At 34.3% G+C, this 25,462-nt stretch overlaps 2 protein-coding genes across 2 annotated transcripts; both read right to left on the bottom strand.

The window, feature by feature from the left end:
* Positions 1-6,848: 6,848 nt before the first annotated feature.
* LOC109004037 (germin-like protein subfamily 2 member 1) lies at positions 6,849-8,229 on the bottom strand. Its single transcript, XM_018982425.2, has 2 exons — positions 7,945-8,229; positions 6,849-7,604 (listed from the first exon to the last, which is right to left on the bottom strand). The coding sequence occupies exons 1-2, from the start codon at positions 8,051-8,053 to the stop codon at positions 7,060-7,062; spliced, it is 654 nt and encodes a 217-aa protein (XP_018837970.1). The 5' UTR covers positions 8,054-8,229; the 3' UTR covers positions 6,849-7,059.
* Positions 8,230-12,188: 3,959 nt separating this feature from the next.
* Positions 12,189-13,792, bottom strand: LOC109004035. The gene has a single exon (XM_035690357.1). The coding sequence runs from the start codon at positions 13,168-13,170 to the stop codon at positions 12,340-12,342; it is 831 nt and encodes a 276-aa protein (XP_035546250.1). The 5' UTR covers positions 13,171-13,792; the 3' UTR covers positions 12,189-12,339.
* Between the last annotated feature and the right edge of the window lie 11,670 nt (positions 13,793-25,462).

The following is a 25,462-nucleotide window of genomic DNA, read 5'->3' as shown; positions in this document are numbered from 1 at the left end:
CCATCACCACAACAAGTAATTCCTTTTCATCAGTAGATAAAGTTAGGTTTTTACCTTTTAAAGCTTGACTCAGGTATGCTATGGGCTGACCATCCTGCATAAGTACAACACCTAACCATTCCCCCGATGCATTACACTCCACTACAAACTGTTTTGAAAAATCTGGAACTCGTATAACTGATGGGTTGATTATTGCCTACTTTAGTTGAGTGAATGCCTGTAATGCATTCTCTGTCCACAAAAATGAGTTCTTCCTTAGCAGTGTCGTAAGTGGTGCTGCAATCATACCATAACCCTGCACAAATTTACGATAATATCCTGTGAGGCCCCAAAAACCTATTAGGGCTTTTAGATTATTAGGTATAGGCCATCCTTCCATGGCAGCTATCTTTTGTAGATCTGCCTTGACTCCTGCTTTAGAAATGAGATGCCCCAAGTACTCTACTTCCTTGCTTCCAAATATGCATTTAGAAGCCTTAGCATAAAACTGATGGAACTTCAGAATCTCCAAAACAATGCTTAGATGCTGCAAATGATCCTGCAATGTCTTACTATAGATTAGAATGTTATCAAAAAATACCAAAACAAATTTCCTTAGATAGGGCCTGAATACTTCATTCATTAACCCTTGGAAGGTTGGGGGAGCATTGGTGAGACTGAAAGGCATCACCAAAAACTTATAGTGACCCCATGGGTCCTGAAAGCAATTTTGTGAATGTCTTTTGGATGCATTCTGATTTGATGATATCCCAAATGCAAATCCAACTTAGAGAAAATTTATGCCCCATAGAGTTCATCCAGTAGTTCATCTATATTCGGAATAGGATATTTGTCCTTGATAGTATCCTTATTCAGTGCTCTACAATCTACACACATTCTCCAACTACCATCTGCCTTCCTTACTAACAACACCGGAGAGGAATACGGACTTTGGCTGCTCCTTATGACTCCACTTTTAAGCATTTCAGAAAATTAATTTCTCAATTTCTGCTTTTTGATAGTATGGATACCTGTAGGGGCGTATACATGCTGGTTTAGCTCCATCTTGTAACTGAATCATGTGGTCATGACTCCGAGGTGGAGGTAAGCCATTTGGTTAAGAAAAAACTGACTCATAATCTTATAGCACTTGATGTAACTCCGGTTCCACCTCCTTTACTGCCTTGTCCGAGTCTATACCCAGCATTTGGACCCATATTCCCTTGATTGTGCCATTCTTCAAGTTAAGGGTGTGATCCTCCTCTTCCAACACTTCTTGAGATGGCTGAATCCCCTGCAACTTGGAGGTCTCTCCATTAAAAGTAAACTGCATGGTGAGATCAGAAAAATTTCACAGAATTGGACCCAATTTCCTTAACCAATCTACTCCCAACACTACATCACACCCGCCCAAGGTTAACAAATAAAGTTGAGCCATAAAATGTAAATGATGTACTTGGAAGGGCACGTCCCTACAGTAACCTTGGCAAGGAAGGCTATCACCATTAGCCACCCTTACTTCCAGCTGACTTTCTCCCACTGGTGGTAGTTTTGACTTCCTTCCTACATATGGATCCACAAAACTATGTGTATTTCTCGTATCAATTAAGATTAGCATTTTTTGTTGATTAATACTTCATTCCACCCTCTTAGTTTTAGCAGAAAGTGACCCTGCTAATGTATGTAAAAAGATTTCCAACAGCACCCTTACCTCCTTTTCTTCCACTACTGTGGCCTCAGTTTGTATAACTGCTAGACTCCCCTCCTCATTCCCCTTTTCTTCATCCTCATTTTCTAACCCTTCCAATAAAAACAGCTTTGGCCTACTGCATCTGTGTCCCACATGAAACTTTTCATCACAATAATAACATAATCCCTTACTCCTCCTATCCTTCATTTGGGCTGGGCTAATTCTTTTAGTGGGAAAAGTGTTTCTACGTGGTGGATAATTGGGATTAGGTGGAGGTCTTGGTTCTAGTCTGGGAAGAGGTATAGGTAATCTGAGTACAAGGGATGAGCTAATAAGTTTAGGGTTGTATATGGGGTTAGGCATAATACTTCTAGTGGTAATATCCTGACTTCTTCTATTCACTTCTTCTTCTTGCAATTTAGCTAACCCGAAAGTAGTTAAGAGAGATGAAGGTTTAAACATTATCACCATAATTCTTAAGTCATCTCTAAGTCCATTAATGAAAGTGCCGACTCTAAATTATGTAGTAAGACCCTTTACTCTATTAGACAAAGCTTCGAATTGGGTTTGATATTCTTCCACTATCTCTGTTTGTCTTAACTTAGTAAAAGCCCCAACAGGATCCTCATAACTAGAGGGCCCAACCTGACTTTAAAGCAGTCACAAAACCCTCCCAATTATTGACTAGCCCCGACTCCATCAACCAACAATACCATGCCAAAACTTTTCCCTCCATGTGAAAAAAAGCAATCTGTAATTTTTGATCTTCTGGGATACTAAAATAGGTAAAAAATTGTTAGATTTTAAGGACCCATTCCGTAGGATTAGGGCCATCAAACTTAGGAAATTCAAGCCTAATAGATCTAGCATGAATACCCCCTCCTCCTTCAAATAAAGGATTGTTACTGACCTTGTTATTAGAGGAGCCTTCTCCAGAGTTGTGATTTCCAGCCAATATAGGCCAACTGATCATAACTGGCTGCAAGGTTGTTGAGCTGTTGTAAAACTGCTTCTAGCATGTGTTTTTGTTGTCTTTCTCTTCTCGCAGGTACACTGTTTCTCCCTTCAAACTGGACATAGCTTTTGCAAGGTGGGTGTGACGGGTACCATCGGCCATGGCGCAGGAAGCGGCTCTGAGACCACTGTTAGAGACAGTGATATTCAGAAATGGATTTGTAAATGTAACAAGTAAATGGCTTTCGAGGAGCCACTGCCTCCACATGAATACTAATTGAAGTTGATATGATGATCTTTCTTTGAATTGTAAAATGAACTTAAATAAGGACTGGACATAGCCCACAACACTACAATGATGAACTGCCCACTACATGGCCCACTTGACCCACTTGACCCATGATTGCAGATCCTAAGGACTCGATCCACAAGACACAGACTCAACTGAAATAAAATCTAATTACAAACATAACCTTGCTGCTGAATTTAATAAAGACACAAATGACCCTTGAACCCTAATATAAAAGCATCATAATCAGTTAGCTGCCCAATTCTTTCTTCTGCTGTCTTCTACACATCCCTGTCTGCCAACCCTAGCAATAGAAAACCCTAACACGATGGTGAACGACGGGCTGGAGTGGCGTGTGATGTTGTGTGGTGGAAAAGTTTGCTGTAGCACAAAAGGAGAGAGAGTGAACAAAGAGGAGAGTTGGCGAGAGAGAGATGTCCAAGGGGAAGGTTGTACTGTTATGGTACGCATTATGAGTCAGGGAAAGGGGAAGAAGAATTAGTGGGTTTAACCAACAAAACGCACCGTTTGGTTTTCTTCTCTCTTTTTTTTCAAGGGCGAGTTGGGTTATCTATTGGGCATGAAAATGATTGGTTTTCGATTTTTAAAAATCTTGGGTTACGACATCATGAAATGACAAGCTTGAAGAGTGAGATACGATGAGAATTTTGTAAATAATAGTAAGATAATTTATGAATAGTAGTGAGATAGTTTATGAATAATATTTTATGAAATTTTAGAAAATGAGAGAAAAAATTGAATAAAAATATTATAAAGTTAAAATATTGTTAAAATATAGTTTTTAAATATTATTTTTATTTGAAAATTTGAAATAGTTAATTTTTTTTTTATTTGAAAATTTGGAAAATTTATAATGATTAGCTTGAAAGTATTTGTATTTAAGTGATGTTTGAGGATGAGATGATAATTTTTTGATGTAAACTTTTTCCAAACAAACATGGGATTGTTTAGATGTTGAGATGTGATGAGATTTTAGATGTTGAGATGGTTTCATCTCATCACATCTCAACATTCAAATACCACTCGAACATAAACTTTTAAATTTCAAATTCTCAAAATTTTCATCTAATTATTACAACTTCTTAAACTTCTAAACAAAATATAAAAAATAATTCAACTTTTTTAAATCTCAAAATAAAAATAATATTATAATTTTATAATAATTTTATTCAATTTTTTTTCTCTCTTTTATGAAAATCCCGTAAAATATCATAATTCAAATCATTTCACTATTATTCACAAATTTCTAATTTCGTCCTTATTCTCCAAGCATCCCCTAATAATTTTTTAACGTAATTGATATAAAAAAATTTCACATCAACAATATACTGAGTGTATAAAAAATAAAAATTCTAAATAGATTTTCTCTATTGATTTTTTCAATAAAGGTGCTTGTGCTTAGTTTGAAATGCAATATTATTTTTTTAAAATTATAATGAGTCTCACTATAAGTGATGTGTTAACATTTCAACTTACGTGTAGCAAAACTCATCAAGTAATTGCACCAACATTGAAAGAGAAATGATTTTCATAGTTATAGAGCGTGTTACGTACAATTATTTAGGGTTTGTTTGAATTATAAGATGAGATGATTTAGACAAAAAATAAAAGTTAAAAATATTAATTTTTAATATTATTATTGTATTAAAATTTTAAAAAATTAAATTATTTATTATATTTTATATAAAAATTTTAAAAAATTATAATCATAAAATAAAATAAAATAAAACATTTTTTACATCTAAACGCAACGTTTAAGTTAAAGATATCAGATGGAGGTGTCGGGATCCCCCAACAACTGTATCAAATTAACTTCCACCAAGCTAAAAAATAAAATACAAATTCGAAAATGGACCCACAGGTTCGCTCCAACTGCTCTTTGGGCCCAAAGTACTAGAGAAAGGTCACCTTGATTTTTGCTTTTATTTTTTAATTTATTTGCAGTTCCAAAATTGCTTTGCTTTGCTTTGCTTTCCAGAGTAGCAAGTGTACTGCTGGGCTACATTAGTTGTCAGGAAGTGAGGCTCAACATCTAGTGGGGACCTGTGGTGTTGTGCTGTTGTTGTTGGGGGTAGTTTTGTGGTCTTTAATATGAAGCCCAACGTTGTGAGTTGCACACGTTGATTGACAAGCAGCTCCGATGGCCGCCTTTAGGAGAGCAAAAACCACTAATTGGACGATACAACGCGTGTCGTCATTGGAGGGTTGGAAGTAAACCGGTACGTGAGATTCACGCACGACCAAGACCACACGTAAATCTCACATACTGACCCATTTTCTACATCTCCTATTCAAATTTGGATTGGGTTGGTATATTGAGTTAAACTGAATTTTTTATAAATAATAATGAGTTATATGAATCTATTTAAAATAAATTTAGATATATTTAGATGTTAAGATGAGTTTAATATTATTTATAAAAAATTAAAAAAATTTGTGAGTCTCACATATAAATATGTGTTGAGTTAAAAAATATTATAAATTTCACGTGTAAAGAAATTTTGAATTGAAATGAGTTTAATAATTTAAGATTTGAGTACTTAGATGTTAGACTCAACTTAAAATTAGACTGAATTGAATTTATCTAAGTTAAATCTTACAACCAAATGGAACCTTAAGAGTGGGTTTGAATGTTGAAGTGAGTTGAATTGAGTTGAGTTGAGATGATAAAATATTATTAGAATATTATTATTTTTTATTATTATTATTTTAAAATTTAAAAAAGTTGAATTATTTATTATATTTTATGTTAGAATTTGAAAAAGTTGTAATAATAAGTTAAGATAAGTTGAGATGATCTCAACTTCCAAACGAAGCCTAAATATCACAAATTCTAGTTTTGCGGGCGGAGAACGTGTTGCTTGGATCGCGTTGGATGAGGGGAATCCTTTAATATTTTTTTGTGGTGAATATGTGTATGTGTTTGTATATGTGTATTTAATTTAAATAGACCCATGCCTACGTGTTCCTTGTTTCCAGGAGCAAGTATGGGAAGAATTGATAAGAATATCTGGTTCCAAGGAAACGTTACTGAGGACATTAAAAAGTATAGTCACATGTTTAATGTAATCAGAAAGAAGCAAAAGCAGAAAAAGGAAGATGTTGGGTAACTTAAACTAATGTTTTGTATCTAATCTCCCTCACGGGGATCAATGACTACTTTCTTGTTCGAACTTTTTCTCCATTTTAAAGCTCTATTAAATTGGGGATTAAGTCGTGTCTCATAAGTAAGCTAAACAATATTTATTTACCATTTTTATCTACATTACAATACGTACTAACGGATCAATCATTGATACGATGAAAATAATAAAATTTAAAATTTAAATTTAAAAAAAAAATTAATAAAATAGATCTTGTACATAAATTTGTAAATACATATAATATTACTCATATTTATTATTTGATATTGTTGAAAATATTTATACATATAATAATAAATATTATAAATCTCATTTAATGTGTCTATTTCTCTCTTGCTTAAAACTTTCAAATTCGAACAAAAACAAGAAAGATCCTTTTCCTATCACAGATAATGCGGTGCGTGTTGTAGTACATGCCCCAGTGGACCGAGTGAAACAAAAGAAGGATAGTGATAGACTTCCTGCCTTCCTATCATTATTTTACTATAGAATAGTGTGTTTGAAATTTTTATTTTATTATTATTATTTTTAAGTATTTTTATAACACTTTTAATCATTGAAAAAAATTTAAAAAATATACAACTTTATTAATAATCACTTTCTTAATTATTAAATAAAAAAATAAAATAAAATAAAATAAATAATAAATGAGTGATAGGAGAGTGGTAAGTTTATCATTATCTATAAAACAAACACCTCTAGAGATGAAAAAAGAAAAATGCAACAAATGCGTGTAGAAGCAGAGGATCGACTGATGGATCCATCAATCCAATTGATTGAACCATAAAATGAGTGATTAATTATGCAAAATGAACAGTAACCCAGAGATTAAAATGTCCATCGATTCCAAAATCAAAGAAATTCAAAAGATGATCACCCACATTACATTAAGAAAGAGAAGGAAAAATCCCAACAATTGTTTTTAAGGTTACAGCAACAAAATAGCCCCAGCAGACGTATGATGTATATGGTTCAATATTCCTCTACTTCTTGGGAGCAAACCTAGACTTGATTTTCTCAACCTCCTTCGTACCCACTTGGAATGCCTTAGTCAAGACATTGTCGGGCACCGCCGGTGTCGCGGCAAACAAGGTGGCAGCAATGGACTGTGTGCCTGGCAACTGGCTGTTAAACGCAGCTAGCACAGCTGCAGGCACCTTACCATTGTTCTTCTGAAAATGTACCAACCCCTTTGGGAACACAAATATCTCACCCTTCTTGATGGACTTAGATATGAGCACATTTGCTGTGGTTATGAACCCCACGTCCAATTCACCATCGAGCACAAACACTATCTCAGTGGCACGCGGGTGAGTGTGAGGCGGGTTAAGGCCGCCGGGGGCATAATCAATGCGGGAGAGCGAGACACCGAGGGTGTTAAGGCCTGGAATTTTTTGAACATTGGCTGCAGTGACCAGAGAACCAAAAGTGTTGTTGGTGAGGCCTGGCTTGGCTAAACCCTCAAAGAAGAAGTCTGCGGCAGATATGTTTGCCACGTCTTTGCAGGTGAACCCATTGACTTTCAGACCTGTTCATGATCATAACTCATTCATTAATTCAAACTTTCCACCAATATTTGTAGGTTTACCTTACTCAGAAATCATAAACAAGAAATTATATGATTGACACGATCAAAGTTTCTAAGTTCGCTATAATTAGCTCTGAATTTAATTGAAATAAAAAAAAAAAGAGAAAAATAAAACAAGAATAAGAATCTTGATCTACTGTATATCGATTAAAGCGCAAGCAGACCGGTATAAGAGGAAATAGGAAGAGGTCATAAGAGGGATGGGTTTACTATCCTAGTATATATCGATAGCAGTACTTCAAAGGGAGGAAGAAAAGTTAAGGTATTAGGATAGGGATACCAGAAGCGAGATCGGCAACACAAACATCTTGAAGCAAGTCAGGATCTGCGGCAGCAGCGCCGAAGAATATAGCAAAAGTCGTAACAACCAGCGCGACAATGGCCACCATGATTGCCGAGATTATTGTAAATGGTAAAGAAGATAAAGAAAAGACGAGCAATCAAATGGGCGAAAAGGTGTGGGAAAATATGGTAGATGGGAAGGAAAATGGGTTTTGAATAACTTTTTGGACGCGTGAGAATGAGATTGGTGGATAGGGTATTAATAATGTGAGTGTGAGAGGCTGCGCTTTTGGACGCTGTGATGAGCTGATCTTTTATCAATAATAATGAATTAAGGTGATAAAATGAATTCTGTATTATTTATTTAAGATGAATATAAATATATTTAAATATTAAAATATATTTATAAAAAATTAAAAAAAATTAAGAATCTCGCATATAAAAAAATGTTCGAGTTTAAAAATATTATAAATTTTATATATAAAAAAATTTTGAGTTCAAACGAATTAATGATTTAAAAATTTAATATTTAGATGTCAGCATAAATCTAAATCTAAACCGAAGCATCAAACGCAACCTCAGGGCTCAGAGAGAGAGAGAGAGAGATATAGGAGAGAGACAGACAGACAGAGATGCTTTGAAGGTAATAATGTTGAATGAGAAATGCGGGGAATGCAAAGCACGAAACATGCCTCCCTCCGTAGTCCGTGACTCCGTAGACCAAAAGCAAAGTCATCGCAAGGCAAAAGGCCCAGATTATGCCTCTATTTTGGTCCCATCTTGGGTCTCTGGCTTTTTTAATGACAATGGGAAACAAAAAAATTCTTTTCTTTTTAATATAAGAAAACAACCCAATTTGAAGGGGTGTAAATTTAAACCGAAAAATCGGTCCGGACCGGACCAAACCGGTTTGGTCCGGTCTTAAACCGGTCCGGTCCGGAATCGGTTCCTATTTATGAAAACCGGCCGGTTCCGGTCCGGTTCCGGTTCCATAGTTTTTGGGACCGGACCGGACCGAACCGGACCGGTTGAAAAATAAATATATAAAAATTAATTTATATATTATACAAAATATTTATATATATAATATATAATTATATGTTAAATTTTTATATATAATATATATAATTATATATGATATATGAAAAAATTTTATATTATAATTTATAAATAATAACATAAAATGTTAATCTTAAATATGAACATTTGTAATTTATTTGATCATATGTTATTAATATAATTATATATAAGATAATGTTGTTATAATTTATAAAATAAAAGTTTAATCTTAAAGATAAAAATTTAATTGATCATATGCTTTAAGCATAATATATATATTAAATTTTTAATAACATTTTATAATAAGAATTAACACTTTATTATATGTTTTTTACATTTAAAAAAAACCGAAAAATAGGACCGGACCGGACCGAAAACCGGTAAAACCGGAAGTACCGGTTTAGGAGGGTAATCGGGGCGTAATCGGTTTTGAAAAATACAAAACCGGTACATACCGGTTCGGTCCTAGATTTTGTCCAAAATCGGACCGGACCGGACCGGTTACACCCCTAATCTGAATACAAAAATTCTTTTCTTTAATTATTATTTATTATCTTATATTCTATATTTTATAAAAAATATCTTCATATTTTATAAAAAAATAAAAATAAAAATAAATTTTCATTTAGAATGTATGATGTAAATAATTGTTGATTTATAACGAAATTCATCTGAATAATTCTATTTTTCTAATGATATTAAAATAAATAATGAGATGATTTTAAATATTTTATAAATAATAATAAAAAATAAAAAATAAAAATAAAATAATATGAGAAAGGGTGGATCTTTACTAACTACCCTGCTGCCACTGTGTCTCTCCGATATTGACGCCAATTATATTTGCAGCTGCAAATTTGTCTTTTTGATTTTTTTTCCCGAGTGAACTAAGTTCCTTGTAGCCAAATTCGTTGGAGTTCTCTTGCCACTCAAACAACAATTCCGGGCGGTGTCCACTTGCAAACCACGGCATCAGGTCTTTTTGCTCAGCTCCTGTCTCCTTCCATCACCTTGATTCATTAGGATTCAAGTTCCTCTAATCTTAAGATCTCAATTACCCCAATGATCAGGAAGGACTGCAGGGATGGAAGAGGAGCTAGGGGTTGTGGTTGTTTTCTGAGAGTGAGTTTAATCTGAAATGGAAGTTTCTATCAAACCAAACAGGCCGTTCTTTCTCAACGATTGGGTTGCTTGAAACTGGATAAGAGGACCACGTTGAAAGCAAACTGAAAATCATCACAACCACCACCCCGAATTTGCTCAACTCAGCCATTTCTCCTAACCTTTTTCCTCGCCGCACTGAGATCAGGGCAAAATCATCTCAAGCGAGATCTGGCTCTCTCAGTTCGACCATGACTCTAACCTCGATCTTCAGAGACAGAAATCTAGGCCGCTGAAGAATTGACTTCCTGGAGCAAGAGGGATGGAGCCGGGGGTAAACAAAATGTTAGGGACGACGGAGGCCACGATTCCCCGTTTCCGGGGTGGCGGGTGCCAAGTAAAAGCTACTGCTGACTTGCTGTTAAGATAAAAAAACCCGTATAAAAAAATAAAAGAAAAAGACCAAAAAACCAGAATATAGACAAATAATAACCTACAATAAGATTATTAGTATTAGTTTGATCAAAATCATTTTCATAATTTGATAAAAGTATATATTTTTTATAAATTCAAAACTTCGTTATTCATAATTTCATATTGGATTAGTCATTGAATTTATCAAAATATAATATTATATTATTTTTTTAATAATAATATTTTTAATTTTTTTTTTCATATTTTATAATTACACTAACTATATGTATATTAATAATTTAATTTGATATTTAAATTATTATTTATCAACTAATTTTTTTTCTCAACCTAATTACCCAACAAACACATTTCACAAACTAATTTTCAAACCCAAATTAATAGTCTCCTGTATTTTGTAATAAAATAATATGATAGACTTATGAATAGTGAGTTTTTAAATATGAATGTGAAACTAAATTTCATGTTGCTCAAAGTTTGAGTTTTGAGTTTTACCAAATTCAATGCCGGCATCTTTACTCTCAATCCATTCAAATTTTAGATTTTTTTTCATTTTATCGAATATGTTGGCAGTGCTCTAAAACTAACTTACAGTCAGACTAAAAAATATTACACAAAAGTAATATCATAAATTGATATAATTTTATACGATCTGATCTATTTTATAATAAAAATAATTTTACAATTTGATAAACTACATTAAATCACATCAATTTATAAGATTATTTTTATCTAATCAGCTAACGTATTTCTCAATAAGTTATACATACCAATCAAAACAAACCATAAGGATAAAAATGTGATTGTCTAGTCATCGAACAAATTACTTTTCCCATCTCCGTTGAGGCTTTAACATTTGGAAGAGAGAAAGATATATCAACTGTAACACTGTTGCATCTTATGATTAAAACAAAAAAATACAAGAAAAATTATTATCCGACAACTCATTTAAAATTCTATACTAAATGATGAGTAATTTTATAAGATAAAATTTAATTTTAATGAAATAATATGTTTATAATTGTAAATTATAAAATAAGTTATAAAATAATAATAATAATAATATTAGATACAATCTTAAGTGTACAAGCATCACGCACCCTATTTGAAAAAAGTGAGGTCCATCATTAAAAAATTTATTTTCAATATGATACGTTGCAATTACACGAAAATAAACATGCGTTTATAAGAATACAGTAGATAGATGTAATTTAATAATTTACTAATGCCAAGAAAATTTCAGCATTAGAATAAACATAAGGATGCTGAATTGAATTATGCAAGAAGGTTCTCTTTCTCCAATACACGCGCAAATAAACAAGCAAGTACAACTAAAGGAAGATGGGTTTTCTCTAATCCTCAGTAAGAAGCTGATCTTAAAAACTAACATGTGGTTTGATATTATATGTCAGATATACTTTACAATAAAAAAATTTTTAAAACCTTATGTATTGAATCAAACCACGTGTATTTATACAATATAGTTTTATAATTTTATTTGCAGCTCTAATATACAAAACAACACACTCCCCTAATCATAAAGTAGCCTATTTTATTAAAAGGGGAGATTGAAATTATGGGATAAGGATCCTTACTCCATTTTACTTGAAATGGATATAGAGTATCTACTTAGAGACCTTAATCATCAATAACATCAAAACAAACTTCTCTTTATGGTGGTGACAAACTCTTGTCAGAGCACTTTATACTACAATTTTCCTTGGAAGAGAGATTAGGGCACACTTCTCAATCCCAAGGATAAGATACACCCTCCATAGCAAAATAGTTGATCCAGTATAAGCTAGGATCTCCATGACACAGAAATGCATCCAATATGAGCAGCAAAGCCACCTTTTTCACAATAATAGAACCAATGGTTTGGATTTCTTTTCTCCTTGCAAATCATACAATAATATTCTCCCGAATCATCTTCGACGGTATATGTGAGTTTGAGAAGATGTGTGTCATACCTAGCTTCAAGCGGAAGACTTGCACATTCAAAACCCAAGACGAAATCGCGCTCGGTACATACAAATACAGGTTCGAAGAATGCACCATAACAGTTGCTTGAGCTATCACAAGCTTTGCATTTTTCCATCGAACTTATAGCAAGGAAGAGGGAATGCTGATGACCTTCATGTTTAAAGGTTTCCGGGAGTGAAATACATTGAATGTCCAAGTTGTAGTAACACTCATCACATTTGTAGCTAAAGCCTCTGTGAGGATGCTTACAAGCACTGCAATAGAACATGCAATCACCCCTTGAGTTGAGAGTGAGAGGGTGTCGATGAAGCAAGTGTCGCTTCTTTTTGGGTAGTTTAGCACAACTTTCATGAAGGAAGAATTTGCATTGCTCACATTTGTAAAAAGAGTCCAAGATTAGTTGCCCACACCCTTCACAAAACTTATCATCCTCTATTTCTTTATCACCAAGACATAAATTATGTTGATGACTGAAGTGTTTGATCTCCCCAACTACTCCACCCTCTTCTAGGCTTATCTCCTCAAACTGTGCATCAAGAGTTACACTTATGTCCACATACCCATCCATAAGCAATTTATCATAAGTGCAGGGCAAGTGGGCAACATAATCACATTCTTGGCAATAATAACCTGCATACTTTGTGTCCATCTTTTTGTAGCAGAGTTTACAAAATACATTGTGTAGCTGCTCCTTGGCTTGATGCAGAGAATAGGTACGGGTGAGGGAGTGATCATGTGCTACAGTTTTGATGGTTTGTGGAAAGTGAGCACATTTGGTGTGAATCAAGAGTTGACAAATGCTACATAGGCTAGCAATGTCCTTGCGTTCCTCACCACAGGCTTCACAAGTAAACTGGATCTGCTTCAAGATGGGATGGAACACATGTTGATGATCATCGTTGGCATTGTTTCTCCAGTTGTGTTAGCACAACAGAATATTTGCCTCCATTACACAGAGCTACACAGCACGCACCTGCTGTCAGACCACCACAACCGAAATCACAACAAACTTCTCAACAGAATGGCAAGGCCGTGCCTCTATAGCATCTTCTAGAATATTCTTGTAAATTTGTTTTGGTATTCTGAGCCTTCTATAAATACTGATGTACTGTATGAAGGATAAGCACTTACGGAAATATCATTCAGAAATGTTTACGCCCATTGAGGCATTTCAACAAATGCTTTGTCTTCATCTGGGTTTTACATTTCTCTTCATGGTATCATAGAGCCAGCATAGGATTTTTTTTTTCCCTCATGGCCCCCACTCCATCACCGAATCCTTCCCTCACCAATGCCGCTGCTCATCTAATAACAGTAAAGCTTTCCACCGACAATTTCCCTCTTTGGAAAGCTCAACTCCTTGCATTTCTCAAAAGCCACCAGCTCTATGGCTATATCGATGGCTCGGTCCCTTCTCCTCCTCCCTTCCTCGATGATAAACCCAACCCAGCCCACAGCTCCTGGCTTCTACAAGATCAAATGGTCATTTCGGCACTCTATTCCTCTCTTACCGACAACATTCTTTCCCAAGTTGTTGATTGTGCCACCTCCCATGAAATCTGGACCACTCTCACCAATCTGTATTCGGCGCAGTCCACTGCCCATTTGATGCAAACTCGTTACCAACTAGCTACACTCAAGAAAGGTTCAGACACCATCTCCGCATACTTTCACAAAGCTAAAGCTCTAGCCTCCTCCCTCTCCTCTGCCGGTCATCCACTTTCTTCCCATGAGTTTATCATCTATCTATTGACTGGTTTAGAAGCCGACTATGAATCTGTCGTGTCTTCCATCACCACAAGACCCGAACCTCTCTCCATTTCTCAGGTTTTTAGCTACCTTTTAAATCATGAATCAAGACTTGCTCATCAGACCCAAACGACACTCTCTGTTGCGTCCTTCTCCGCTAATTCCACCAATCTTCGTCCATCTTCCAGTCCGTCTACTCGAGGTCGTGGCCGCGGGTATCGCCGTGGTCGTGGAGGAGCCCGAACTACCAATACTGGGTCTCCTAACTTTTTCTCTTCTCAGAATCAACACAAACCGACTTGTCAAATCTGTACCAGAGTCGGTCACTCAGCCTTCCAGTGTTTTCATCGCTTCACTCACAACTATCAACCGTCTCCACCTCCATCCCTCACAGCCAATTACACTTCCGTTCCTTCCTCTTCGTCAAATCAGTGGTTTCCAGACTCTGCTGCTACAAATCACTTTACGGTTGATTTTTCCAACTTGAATCTGGAGTCCACACCATACAATGGACCTGATCAAGTGCATATTGGTGATGGGTCGTCCCTTCCCATTCAAAACACTGGAGCTGGCCTTCTTCCCACACCAAATGGCAAATTCCTTCTCCATAATTTAATTCACGTTCCTTCTATTTCCAAAAACTTATTATCTGTGCGTCAGTTTTGTGTTGATAATTATGTATTTTTTGAATTTAACTCTTCTGGTTTTCTTGTGAAGGATTTGCACACTCAGGAAGTACTTTTTCAGGGCACTGTTAAGAATGGCTTATATGTTCTTCCACCAAGTGATGAGCTCATTTCTGGATCAACTGCTTCTACTCAACCTCAAGCCTTCATTGGTGAAAGGACTACTCCTCAAATTTGGCATTCACGTTTAGGACATCCATCTCCTCGAATTACTTCTTTGACTATTCGTCAACATAATCTCCCCATCACCTCTACACCTCTTTCTTCACTTTGTAATGCTTGTCTTCAAGCTAAATCTCACACTCTCCCCCATCCTCTCTCTCCCTCTCGGTCTACTCATGCTTTTCAACTTTTATTTTTAGATGTTTGGGGACCAGCGCCTGTGCTCTCCTCTAATGGTTTTAGGTTTTATTTTTTTATTGTTGATGATTTCACTAAATATATTTGGTACTTTCCCTTACGTACTAAATCTGAAGTCTCTACTATTTTTTTAGCTTTCATTAGATTTGTTCAAAATACATTCTCCAAAAATATCATTGCCGTTCAAACAGATTGGGGAGGAGAATTTCGTCCATTTTCTTCTCTTCTTCTCAAAATAGGCATTTCTCATCGCATTACTTGTCCCTATTCTCATGCTCAAAATGGAAGTATAGAAAGACGTCATCGTCACATAGTGGAAACTGGTCTATCTCTTCTTGCTCAGTCATCAGCTCCATCAAAATTTTGGGCTGAGGCATTTCAAACTGCCACTTTTTTAATAAATAGAATGCCCACTCCTATCTTAAGAAATATTTCTCCCTTTCAAGCTTTATTCAATAAAAAGCCTGATTATAACTTTTTACGGATTTTTGGATGTGCCTGTTGGCCCAACCTTCGTCCGTTTAATCATTATAAAATGGATATGCGTTCTCAACTTTGTGTTTTTATTGGATATAGCTTGAATCACAAAGGTTATAATTGCTTACATCTTCCTACTGGTCGTATCTACGTCTCTCGTGATGTTCGATTTAATGAAAATCACTTTCCTTTCTCTCCCACCAGATCCTCTATACAAGTTTCGGACTCATCTATCTCTCAAAAAAAATTTTCTTCTTCGGCTCAATCTCCTTCTCCCGAGCCCACTACATTTCCTCTACCCATTTCTATTCCTTCTCCTCCCAACATTCAGACACCGGCCCGTGTGAATTCGTCTACAGCCCAAGACCATCACTCTACACCGACCCATGTGATTCCCTCAACACCGATTCATGAGACCACACCGACACATGCATCTTCATCTCCAGCCCAACCCGATAACACTACACCGACCCAGCAACATAACCCAACTCAAGACCTACCCGAAACCAACCCACCCGGTTCTCCCTCAAAATCGCTATCTCCAGCGCCGCACAATCCCTCTCTCAATCCTTCTTCGTCCATCAACCCAGCACCCCTCAACCACCATCAGATGCTCACAAGATCAAAAACCCAACACTCTCGTCCACTCATTCACACAGATGGAACAATATCTTGGCCTCCTCCCAAACACTCCACCTCTCTCACCGAAACTGCCCCTATTCCGGAGGAACCTCCATCCTACACCATTGCTGCTCAATACCCGGTTTGGCGAGATGCCATGGCCGCGGAATTTGAGGCCCTTTTGAGAAATCATACATGGGATTTGGTTCCTCCTTCTCCGAAATTTAATGTTCTTGGTTCAAAATGGATTCTCAAAACCAAGAGACATGCCGATGGTACCCTAGAACGTCGAAAAGCTCGACTTGTTGCAAAAGGGTTTCATCAGCAAATTGGTTTTGATTATTCTGAGACTTTTAGTCCTGTTGTTAAGCCTGTTACAATCCGATTAATTCTTTCTCTTGCAGTGACTCGGAAATGGGCTCTTCATCAATTGGATGTGCAAAACGCGTTCTTACATGGTGATCTGGAAGAGGATGTCTTCATGCATCAACCAACTGGGTTTGTAAATCCTGACTATCCTCATTATGTGTGTAAACTCCGAAAATCAATATATGGTCTGAAACAAGCTCCTAGGGCTTGGTTTGCTAAACTAAGTTCACGATTATTAGAACTCGGTTTTCATGCATCTACATCTGATTCATCTCTGTTTATTCTCTCTACTGCCTCTGTTTCGATCTATGTTCTTGTTTATGTAGATGATATTATTGTTACTGCCTCTCACACATCTTTGATCAATGACTTCATTTCGGCTTTACGTCTCTATTTTCCAGTTAAAGACCTCGGCATTTTACACTACTTTCTAGGGATTCAGGTCTATAGAAATTCGTCTGGTTTATTCCTGTCTCAACACAAATATATTTCTGATCTCTTACATCGCACAAATATGCATCATTCTAAATCAGTCTCAACTCCAATGGCTTCCAACACAAAACTCACGGCAGTTGATGGCCCCTCTTTTGAGGATCCTCAACTTTACCGTAGTGTTGTTGGTAGCCTTCAATATCTTTCTTTTACTAGACCCGATATTTCTTTTGCTGTTAATAAAGTTTGTCAATATATGCATTATCCCCGTCTAGCTCACTGGCAAGCTGTCAAACGTATTCTTCGTTATCTTCGCCTCACCTCTTCCTTTGGTCTTTTCTTCTCTCCTATCTCTTCCTTTAAAATAACAGCCTTCTCCGATGCCGATTGGGCTGGTTGCCCAGATGATCGTAAATCAACAGGTGGTTTTTGTATTTATCTTGGTTCTCATTTAATCTCTTGGGGTTCAAAGAAACAACCCACGGTAGCTAGATCCTCAACTGAAGCTGAATATAAATCTGTTGCAAACACAACTTGTGAAATTCTCTGGTTACAATCCTTGTTGACAGAATTAGGAATTATTATTTCAGATATTCCTACTTTATTTTGTGATAATCTTGGTGCCACTTACTTAGCTGTTAATCCTGTAATGCATTCACGCATCAAACATGTTGCATTGGACTATCACTTTGTTCGTGATCGCGTGGCTGCCAAAGCGCTTGCTGTCAAGTTCCTTCAAAGTAAAGATCAAATTGCTGATATCCTCACAAAGCCGCTCTCCACAGCTCGCTTTTCACTTCTACGATCAAGCCTCACCATTCATGAGGTGCCGCTCGAATCGAGGGGGGATGTTAGCACAACAGAATATTTGCCTCCATTACACAGAGCTACACAGCACACACCTGCTGTCAGACCACCACAACCGAAATCACAACAAACTTCTCAACAGAATGGCAAGGCCGTGCCTCTATAGCATCTTCTAGAATATTCTTGTAAATTTGTTTTGGTATTCTGAGCCTTCTATAAATACTGATGTACTGTATGAAGGATAAGCACTTACGGAAATATCATTCAGAAATGTTTACGCCCATTGAGGCATTTCAACAAATGCTTTGTCTTCATCTGGGTTTTACATTTCTCTTCAAGTGGGAAGCACACTTGATGTCAAGGTCAAAACTGCAACTATTGCAATGGTAATAGAAGCATTTGTTGCATGTCTCAAGGCATGCATCACAGTATCTAAACATTATTGGTTCCTCCGATGGTTTTAGGAGAACAAGAGTGTGGTTTGGGTGCACAGGGTGTTGTATCTCCTGGGGCAATTCATAGCAAGATTTATGCAGGAAAAAATCACATACAGAGCATTTGTAGCAGATACCCAATACAGATTCCTCACATCCTGAACAAACAAGTTCCTTCTTTCCATCACCTTCCAATCTTTCAACAAAGACTAAGAGATGCTCGTGGCTAAAATGTTTGGTTTCCATCTTTCTCTCAAGATCTCTCTCTTTTTGCACATAAACACACCAAAAAGGTGATCAGGGTGCAGATCTGTAAAAAGATCACTTCTTGATTGCTATTAAAATATTCTAATAAAAATCTTCAAAAATATATCTATCATATGATGTTAATAAAAAATAATGAAAATATGATAATAAAAAACATGAAAGATTTTGCTAAAATATTGGGAGCCAACATTTTCATTTTTTGAAAAGAAGAAAAGGAAAAAGGAAAAGAAATTGCCAACAAATTGGCCTTCTTACCATTTTCAGTTTAATGGGAAAAACATTTTATAACTGGTCAGATATCATACACAAAAAAAAGAGAGGGTAAATTAAGACTAATCATTTGACATAATATGGAAGAAAGAGAGACAGAGTGTATGAACAATATTTTGGATAATATTAATTTTTTAATAAATATGTTTTGATTCTGGGCAATTGTTAGGATTAATATGAAGAAATTCATGAACTTAACTCATCTCATAAAATCTGTTCTACAAGAGAGAATTATTCATCCATTATAAACATGCCCAATACTTTGTCGAAATTATTCCTCAACATACTATCCGGCCAACCTATATTCTATATCTCTAATAATAATATTTTTATGATTATAAAAAAAAAATAGAATTTATTCCGATAAGAAAACTAATCTGCGAGCTTCACGAAACAGGTTGAATTACATGGCTTTGGTTTTCGTTTCAGAGAAATCCTTCAGAAAAGCAATTTGGTGTTTTTTCATACCCAGAAAGCAATAAAGAGAGAAAGAGATGCAACATAGTTTCAAAAAGATAGGCTGTACACAACTGATTTTCCCTGATCACTAAGAAGCAGCAAATTGAGAAAGACGAATAAGCAGGCAGTATTAGCATTAGACTAATTCATGCCCAAACAACGAAAATGAGATTTTAAGAAAACAAAGGAAGAATCGTAATCGTATACCTCTGTGATGGAGATGACTAGAAGCAAATTCACAACTGCTGGAATCTCGTTGTTCTATGATCAGAAATCTCTCTCTCTCTCTCGGTGTCTCTGTGCTCAACCACCTCTTTCTTCACAGTTTGTTCAATGCATATATAGATTGATTTGAAAGTCTTCCAAGTAAAAAGTCAATTAGTCGACCGACCCTTCTCCACGTCATTTTTTTATTTGAGAATATTTATATCAAATTTTGAGTGCTTCGGTGCAAAGACATACGATAAAATTAAATACATAAATTAATGTGATTTTATATAATAAATTATAATTATATTATAAAAATAATAATTTTATAATTTGATGTATCAAGTTAGCATATTGATTTACTTTTATAAAATTATTTTGTCTGTAAAACATTTATTTTGAAAATAACTATAATTCGACTGATAATTTGCATGGGCTTAATGTAATTGGAAAAGATTAATGATATACGTATAATCTTTTTTATAAGCTTTTATGTAATTATATTTTAAATTGAGATCATTTATGTAAAATGATGTTATTTTTATAAATTATTTTATAAAAATATTCTTTATTTAAAACATAACAAACTGTAAAAAGTTAATGAAAATAATTGTATTTGTATCATTTTTCAATTGCCAAAATTGAGAAGTTATATAATATATTGAAAAAATTATATTTTTAATTCGGTGTGTATAATATACTTATTAAAATATTTATATAATATAATTTGATTTGAAATATAAATTTTAAAATTTAAGTATTTTAAATTAAATTTTATTATTTAAATAATATAAATAATATGTTCTACGTATTAATTTAAAAATAGAAAAACTCTAAACTATAACAAGACACAAAAGTAATTTTGAGAGAGAGAAATAGAGTTTGATTTTTCTCGGTGGAGACTTGAGCGTTAGAATTTGAATTTTTAATAGCAATGGTTCGACGTGTGAAATAGTCTTCGTAAAAGACAAAAAAGTCTTTTCCAAAAAAGTCTTGATGTGGATAAGGTTTTTTATTTATTTTTTATTTTTTCCTTTACGTAAGATAAGGGTCGGTTGACTGAGTAGCTTGAAACGTATTTTTAACGGTTTAAATTTGGATTAAAAAATGATTTAAGATGAATTGAAATGGTTTTAAATAAATTGAATAAAATATTTTTAGAATATTATTTTTTAATATTATTATTATTTTAAGATTTGAAAAAATTAAATTATTTATTATATTTTATGTGAGAATTTAAAAAAATTATAATAATGAGTTGAGATTAATTTTCAATCCAAACTAGGGCTAAATGTTTTTGATATATTTAATAACTTTATAAATGGTGTTTTAACTTTTAAGCCCTTTAAGTCTGGTTTGTTTTTACAAAATTTTTTATCTCATTTTATTTTATCTAATTATTATAATTTTCTTAAATTTTTACACAAAATAAAATAAATAATTTAATAATTTTAAATATAAAAAAAATAATATTTAAAAAATACATTTTAATAATATTTTATTTAATTTTCAACTTTCATCTCAACTCATCTCATCTGTAAAACCAAATTAGGCCTAAATGATTGAAAACTTATTTATTTTTAAATATTTCAATTTGAAAGCCTTTTTTATTGAGAAATACTCATTAAAAATTTAAAATTATGTGAGGCTCAAGGCAACCATCATATATATATTTTTTTATAAGTAAATTGCATTAATTAAAACAGAGGTACAAAAGGAAGGGTTGGGATGCCTCGGGGTGTAAAATAAAATCGGTGAACTGGTAAATCAGACCGGACCGAACCGAACCGCTGGGTTTGGTTCGATACCAAGTTTGGTTCAGTCTGGTATTGATTTTATTTTTCTTAAAACCGGTCAAAATCAGTCCAGTTCCTATTTTTTTTAAAAAACTGGACCAGACCGAACCGAACCGGTGGGTTTGGTCCGATACCAAGTTTGGTTAAGTCCGGTACCAGTTTAATTTTCTTAAATCGGTCAAAATCAGTCTGGTTCCGATTTTTTTTTTAAACCGAACCAGACCGAACCGAACATGTGGGTTTGGTCCGATACCAAGTTTGGTTAAGTCCGATATCAGTTTTATTTTTCTTAAAACCGGTCAAAATCGGTCAGGTTTCCATTTTTCTTTTTTTAAAATCGGATCAGACCAAACCGAACTGGATCGGTTCATATACATATTATACATTTTTTTATATTGTATATATTTTTTATATATACTATATAATTATATATAAAATAATTTTGTATTATATGATAAATTATTAATTAATATAATATTAAATTTTAAAATCTTATATCACTATAGTCTATTGTATTAATAGTTATACTAATACTATATCACTATATATTATAATATACTATAATATATCACTATAGTTTATAATACAATTATAATATATATTATAATATACTACAATATATTATCACTATATTATTATATACTATAATATACTATTATATATATAATATAATATAATATATTATAACTGGAAAATTGGACCGATCTAGGCCGAAATCGGTAAAATTAGAAGTACCGGTTTAGGGAGATATACAGTGCGGAATCGGTTCTTGAAAATGCAAAATCGGTACATACCGATTTGATCTCAAATTTTATCCAAAACTGGATCAAGCCGGATCAGTTACACCCTTACCGGATGCCCTCAAAAAAATGCCCCATTACAATACTTACAACATTTAAAAATTAAAAATAGAAGGAAAAAAGGGGTAATGGATCAACTCTAAACGCAAGCAACTTTGCGCACCCATTGCGCACCCGTCAAGAGTGGGACCCACAAAATGAAAACTATTTCCTCTTGCCGCCCTTGGCGTCTGAAGCCTTGACTTCTTCAATACTCCACGATGTTCTTAGTACTGTTTTTCCTCTCCTTTAGCTGCTTCTGAACAATTTTTATTATTCCATAACATAAAATAGCTAGCAGTGTAGTTATGACAAGCTATGCAGATCGTAATCTTCAATATCACGAACCATTGACATATTGATTATAATGAAAATGAAATTCTCATAAGTTGAACCATTGACATACTACCAGTAACCACTCCCAAAAAATCCACTTTAAAGCTAAGACAAAAATGTAATATTAACTACCCTGTTGTAAACGGAAATATACTAAAACTGAAGCAGAGATCACAGGAAGGATTTGATGATTCTAAGCTACTTCTATAATGTATGGCCCAGTAGATTGGGATCCTCGATTCTTCAGTCATGCAGAGTTTTGGTGGATTGGGTTCTTGTTTTTTTGTGTTCATGCTTCAAGTTTTTCTCAACGTACATCTCATTTTTAGATATGGCTTTTTATATGTATTTGGTCTTTCGGACATTTTTCGATCTCTTCGTTGGTCTCCCTTTTTCACCTTTTTAATTGGAGCACCAAAAGCTGGGTTTTGAGCTCCAGACTCTAACTTATTGCTTGAGATAGATCTGTAACAATCTCTTTGAATATATCCATTGAAACGTCAGCTTTTTGTTTCTTCTTGTTCCTGTTCTTTGCCATCGCCGAGTTTGAGAGACAGACTCTCTCTCTCTCTCCCGCTCGCTCACTCGCTTTACATCGAGGTTTTGTGACATCTGATAATTGATAAATTAAAATTAAAATAATCATTTAGACAGTTTTATAGCATCTGACAAAAATATTAAAATAACATTTGGTACGCGGGTTGGCGCACCAACCCGCTTGTACCTAGCAGAATTGTAATGGATCAAGACTAGGCCTGCAACCTGAGCTAAAAACACTTGGTATGTGCTCGACCCGAACCAACCGTACTTGTTTAAGGCCCCAAACCGATCCAATCTGACCCGTCAAACCCGTATGATTGACTGATCTTAAAAAAAAAAAAATGAAAACACTGCCCTCTAATTTCTACTTCATCAGCAGAGGGACCTTTACCCAATTTGTCTTCATTGAGATCAAACGTCATGAAGATCCTTTTGCCATCAAAATACTACCCGTAGAAGAGGCTCCCAGCAACTCAATATTTTGGCTAGGCTCTTCCAAAGTGTTCCCATCTCTCATTAGCAGGTCAAAAAGTAAAAGCAGTAGCCACTTTTGTGATCTTGACCTCAATGAAGACGAACTGGATATTGATTTGGAGATTGTGCTTGAAGAGAACGACGAGGAGAAACAGAAGCAAAGCCCACTTCAAGACTGTCGGCTTAGTCGCACACTCACCCATCTCTCTCGATATTCCTTCGAAGAAAATTCTTAGAGAAAAAAATCTCAATCCCAAACCCAGATCCGAAAGATCCTTTCAGAGTCTACCTTCATTTTTTCTTGACGGTGAGAATCGTTAGCAGGATTTCTTCTCCGACTACGAAGTCTCAATCACTTTTTATTTTTCTCACCATCGTTAGTGGATTAGGTTCTTTTCGTGTGATGATGAAATGAATCCGTTTTGGGTTTTGACCCATAGCCACTTTCGACCGATAGATGATGAAATGAACCCGTTATGGGTTTTGACCCGTTGAACCCGACTTTAGTCAGGTGGGCCCATGTCAGCCTTTTCGATTTGAACGGGCCAAGTCTTTTTATGCACAAGCCTAATTAAGACCTCTAATGCTCGTAATTTTATAGTAGGATCATCTCCTATCTTTCTTAATTAAATAGATACTCGATTGGAATTGAGATTGAAATCATAAGTTGAGGATACGTGAGTTGAGATTAGATAAGATGATATGAGTTGAGATGAAAATTGAATAAAATATTATTAGACTAATATTTTTTTAATATTATTATTATTTTGAGATTTGAAAAAGTTAAATTGTGTATTATATTTTGTATGAAAATTTTAAAAAATTGTAATGATTAGATGAGATGAGTTGAGATCATGACAGATTGTAACTTTTTTTTATTGTAAAATAAATATAATAAGTCATATTAAGTCACATCAATTTATAATTTTTTTTTATAACTTTCGTTGAACACATAGCATTTCTCATTGAATATTGCTCTCACTTTTGCTCAAAGAACCCAATAGTCCTATTCGTTTTTACTCTCCTTCACACACACTGTCACAAAAATATTTCACAAAAATAAACTCAAAAATCAATATGGCTTCATATGATATATTTGGTTAATTTTACAATAAAAATAAATTTACAATTTAATGTACCACATCAAGCTACGTCAGTTTGTGAATTTATTTAATAAAGTCTCTTTGTGGCTATCTTTCATAAAACAAAAAATCTATGTACAGTTATTTTTGCATATTCCTTATGCACTCCACTAATATGATTGGCTGCGTCACTTTTTTTAATATAAAATAACTATTTTAGCCAATTACATTAATGAAGTGCACAAAAAATACGTAAAAGTGATTGTATGTAGCAAAACTCTTCAAAAAATATATAATATTAGAGGTATATATAGCATTAATATAAGCTCGGCTTGTGATCATATATAAATAAGCAAAAATAATTTTTATTAATTACTGATTTGTCACGAATCATATAAGATGTCCATAGTAATAATTATAGGAAGTTTAGTATATTTCCTTTTAAATTTAAGGAGGTCGTAATATAAATCCTGGCTGCTTTTTTTTTTTTTTTTTCACAAACCCACTTCTTTTCACCCAGGGTTTTAATATCACACTTTTTATTTTCTTAGGGCTAGTTTGTTCGTGAATATTTTATTAATAAAATTTTCCTCCAAATTAGATATTCTATTAAATAATTATGTCTCTTAAACCATTTGGAATACAGTATCCAGAAGTAATCCAAGACATTTGCTTTAAATAATATATTACCGTCAATAATTTAATCTTATATTACCAAAAAATATATGCTTTGAAT

This window comes from Juglans regia, chromosome 5 (genome assembly GCF_001411555.2).
Source record: "Juglans regia cultivar Chandler chromosome 5, Walnut 2.0, whole genome shotgun sequence".
Lineage (NCBI taxonomy): Eukaryota > Viridiplantae > Streptophyta > Magnoliopsida > Fagales > Juglandaceae > Juglans > Juglans regia.
Note: the sequence above shows the minus strand (reverse complement) of the source record. Positions and strands in the feature narration are given on the sequence as shown.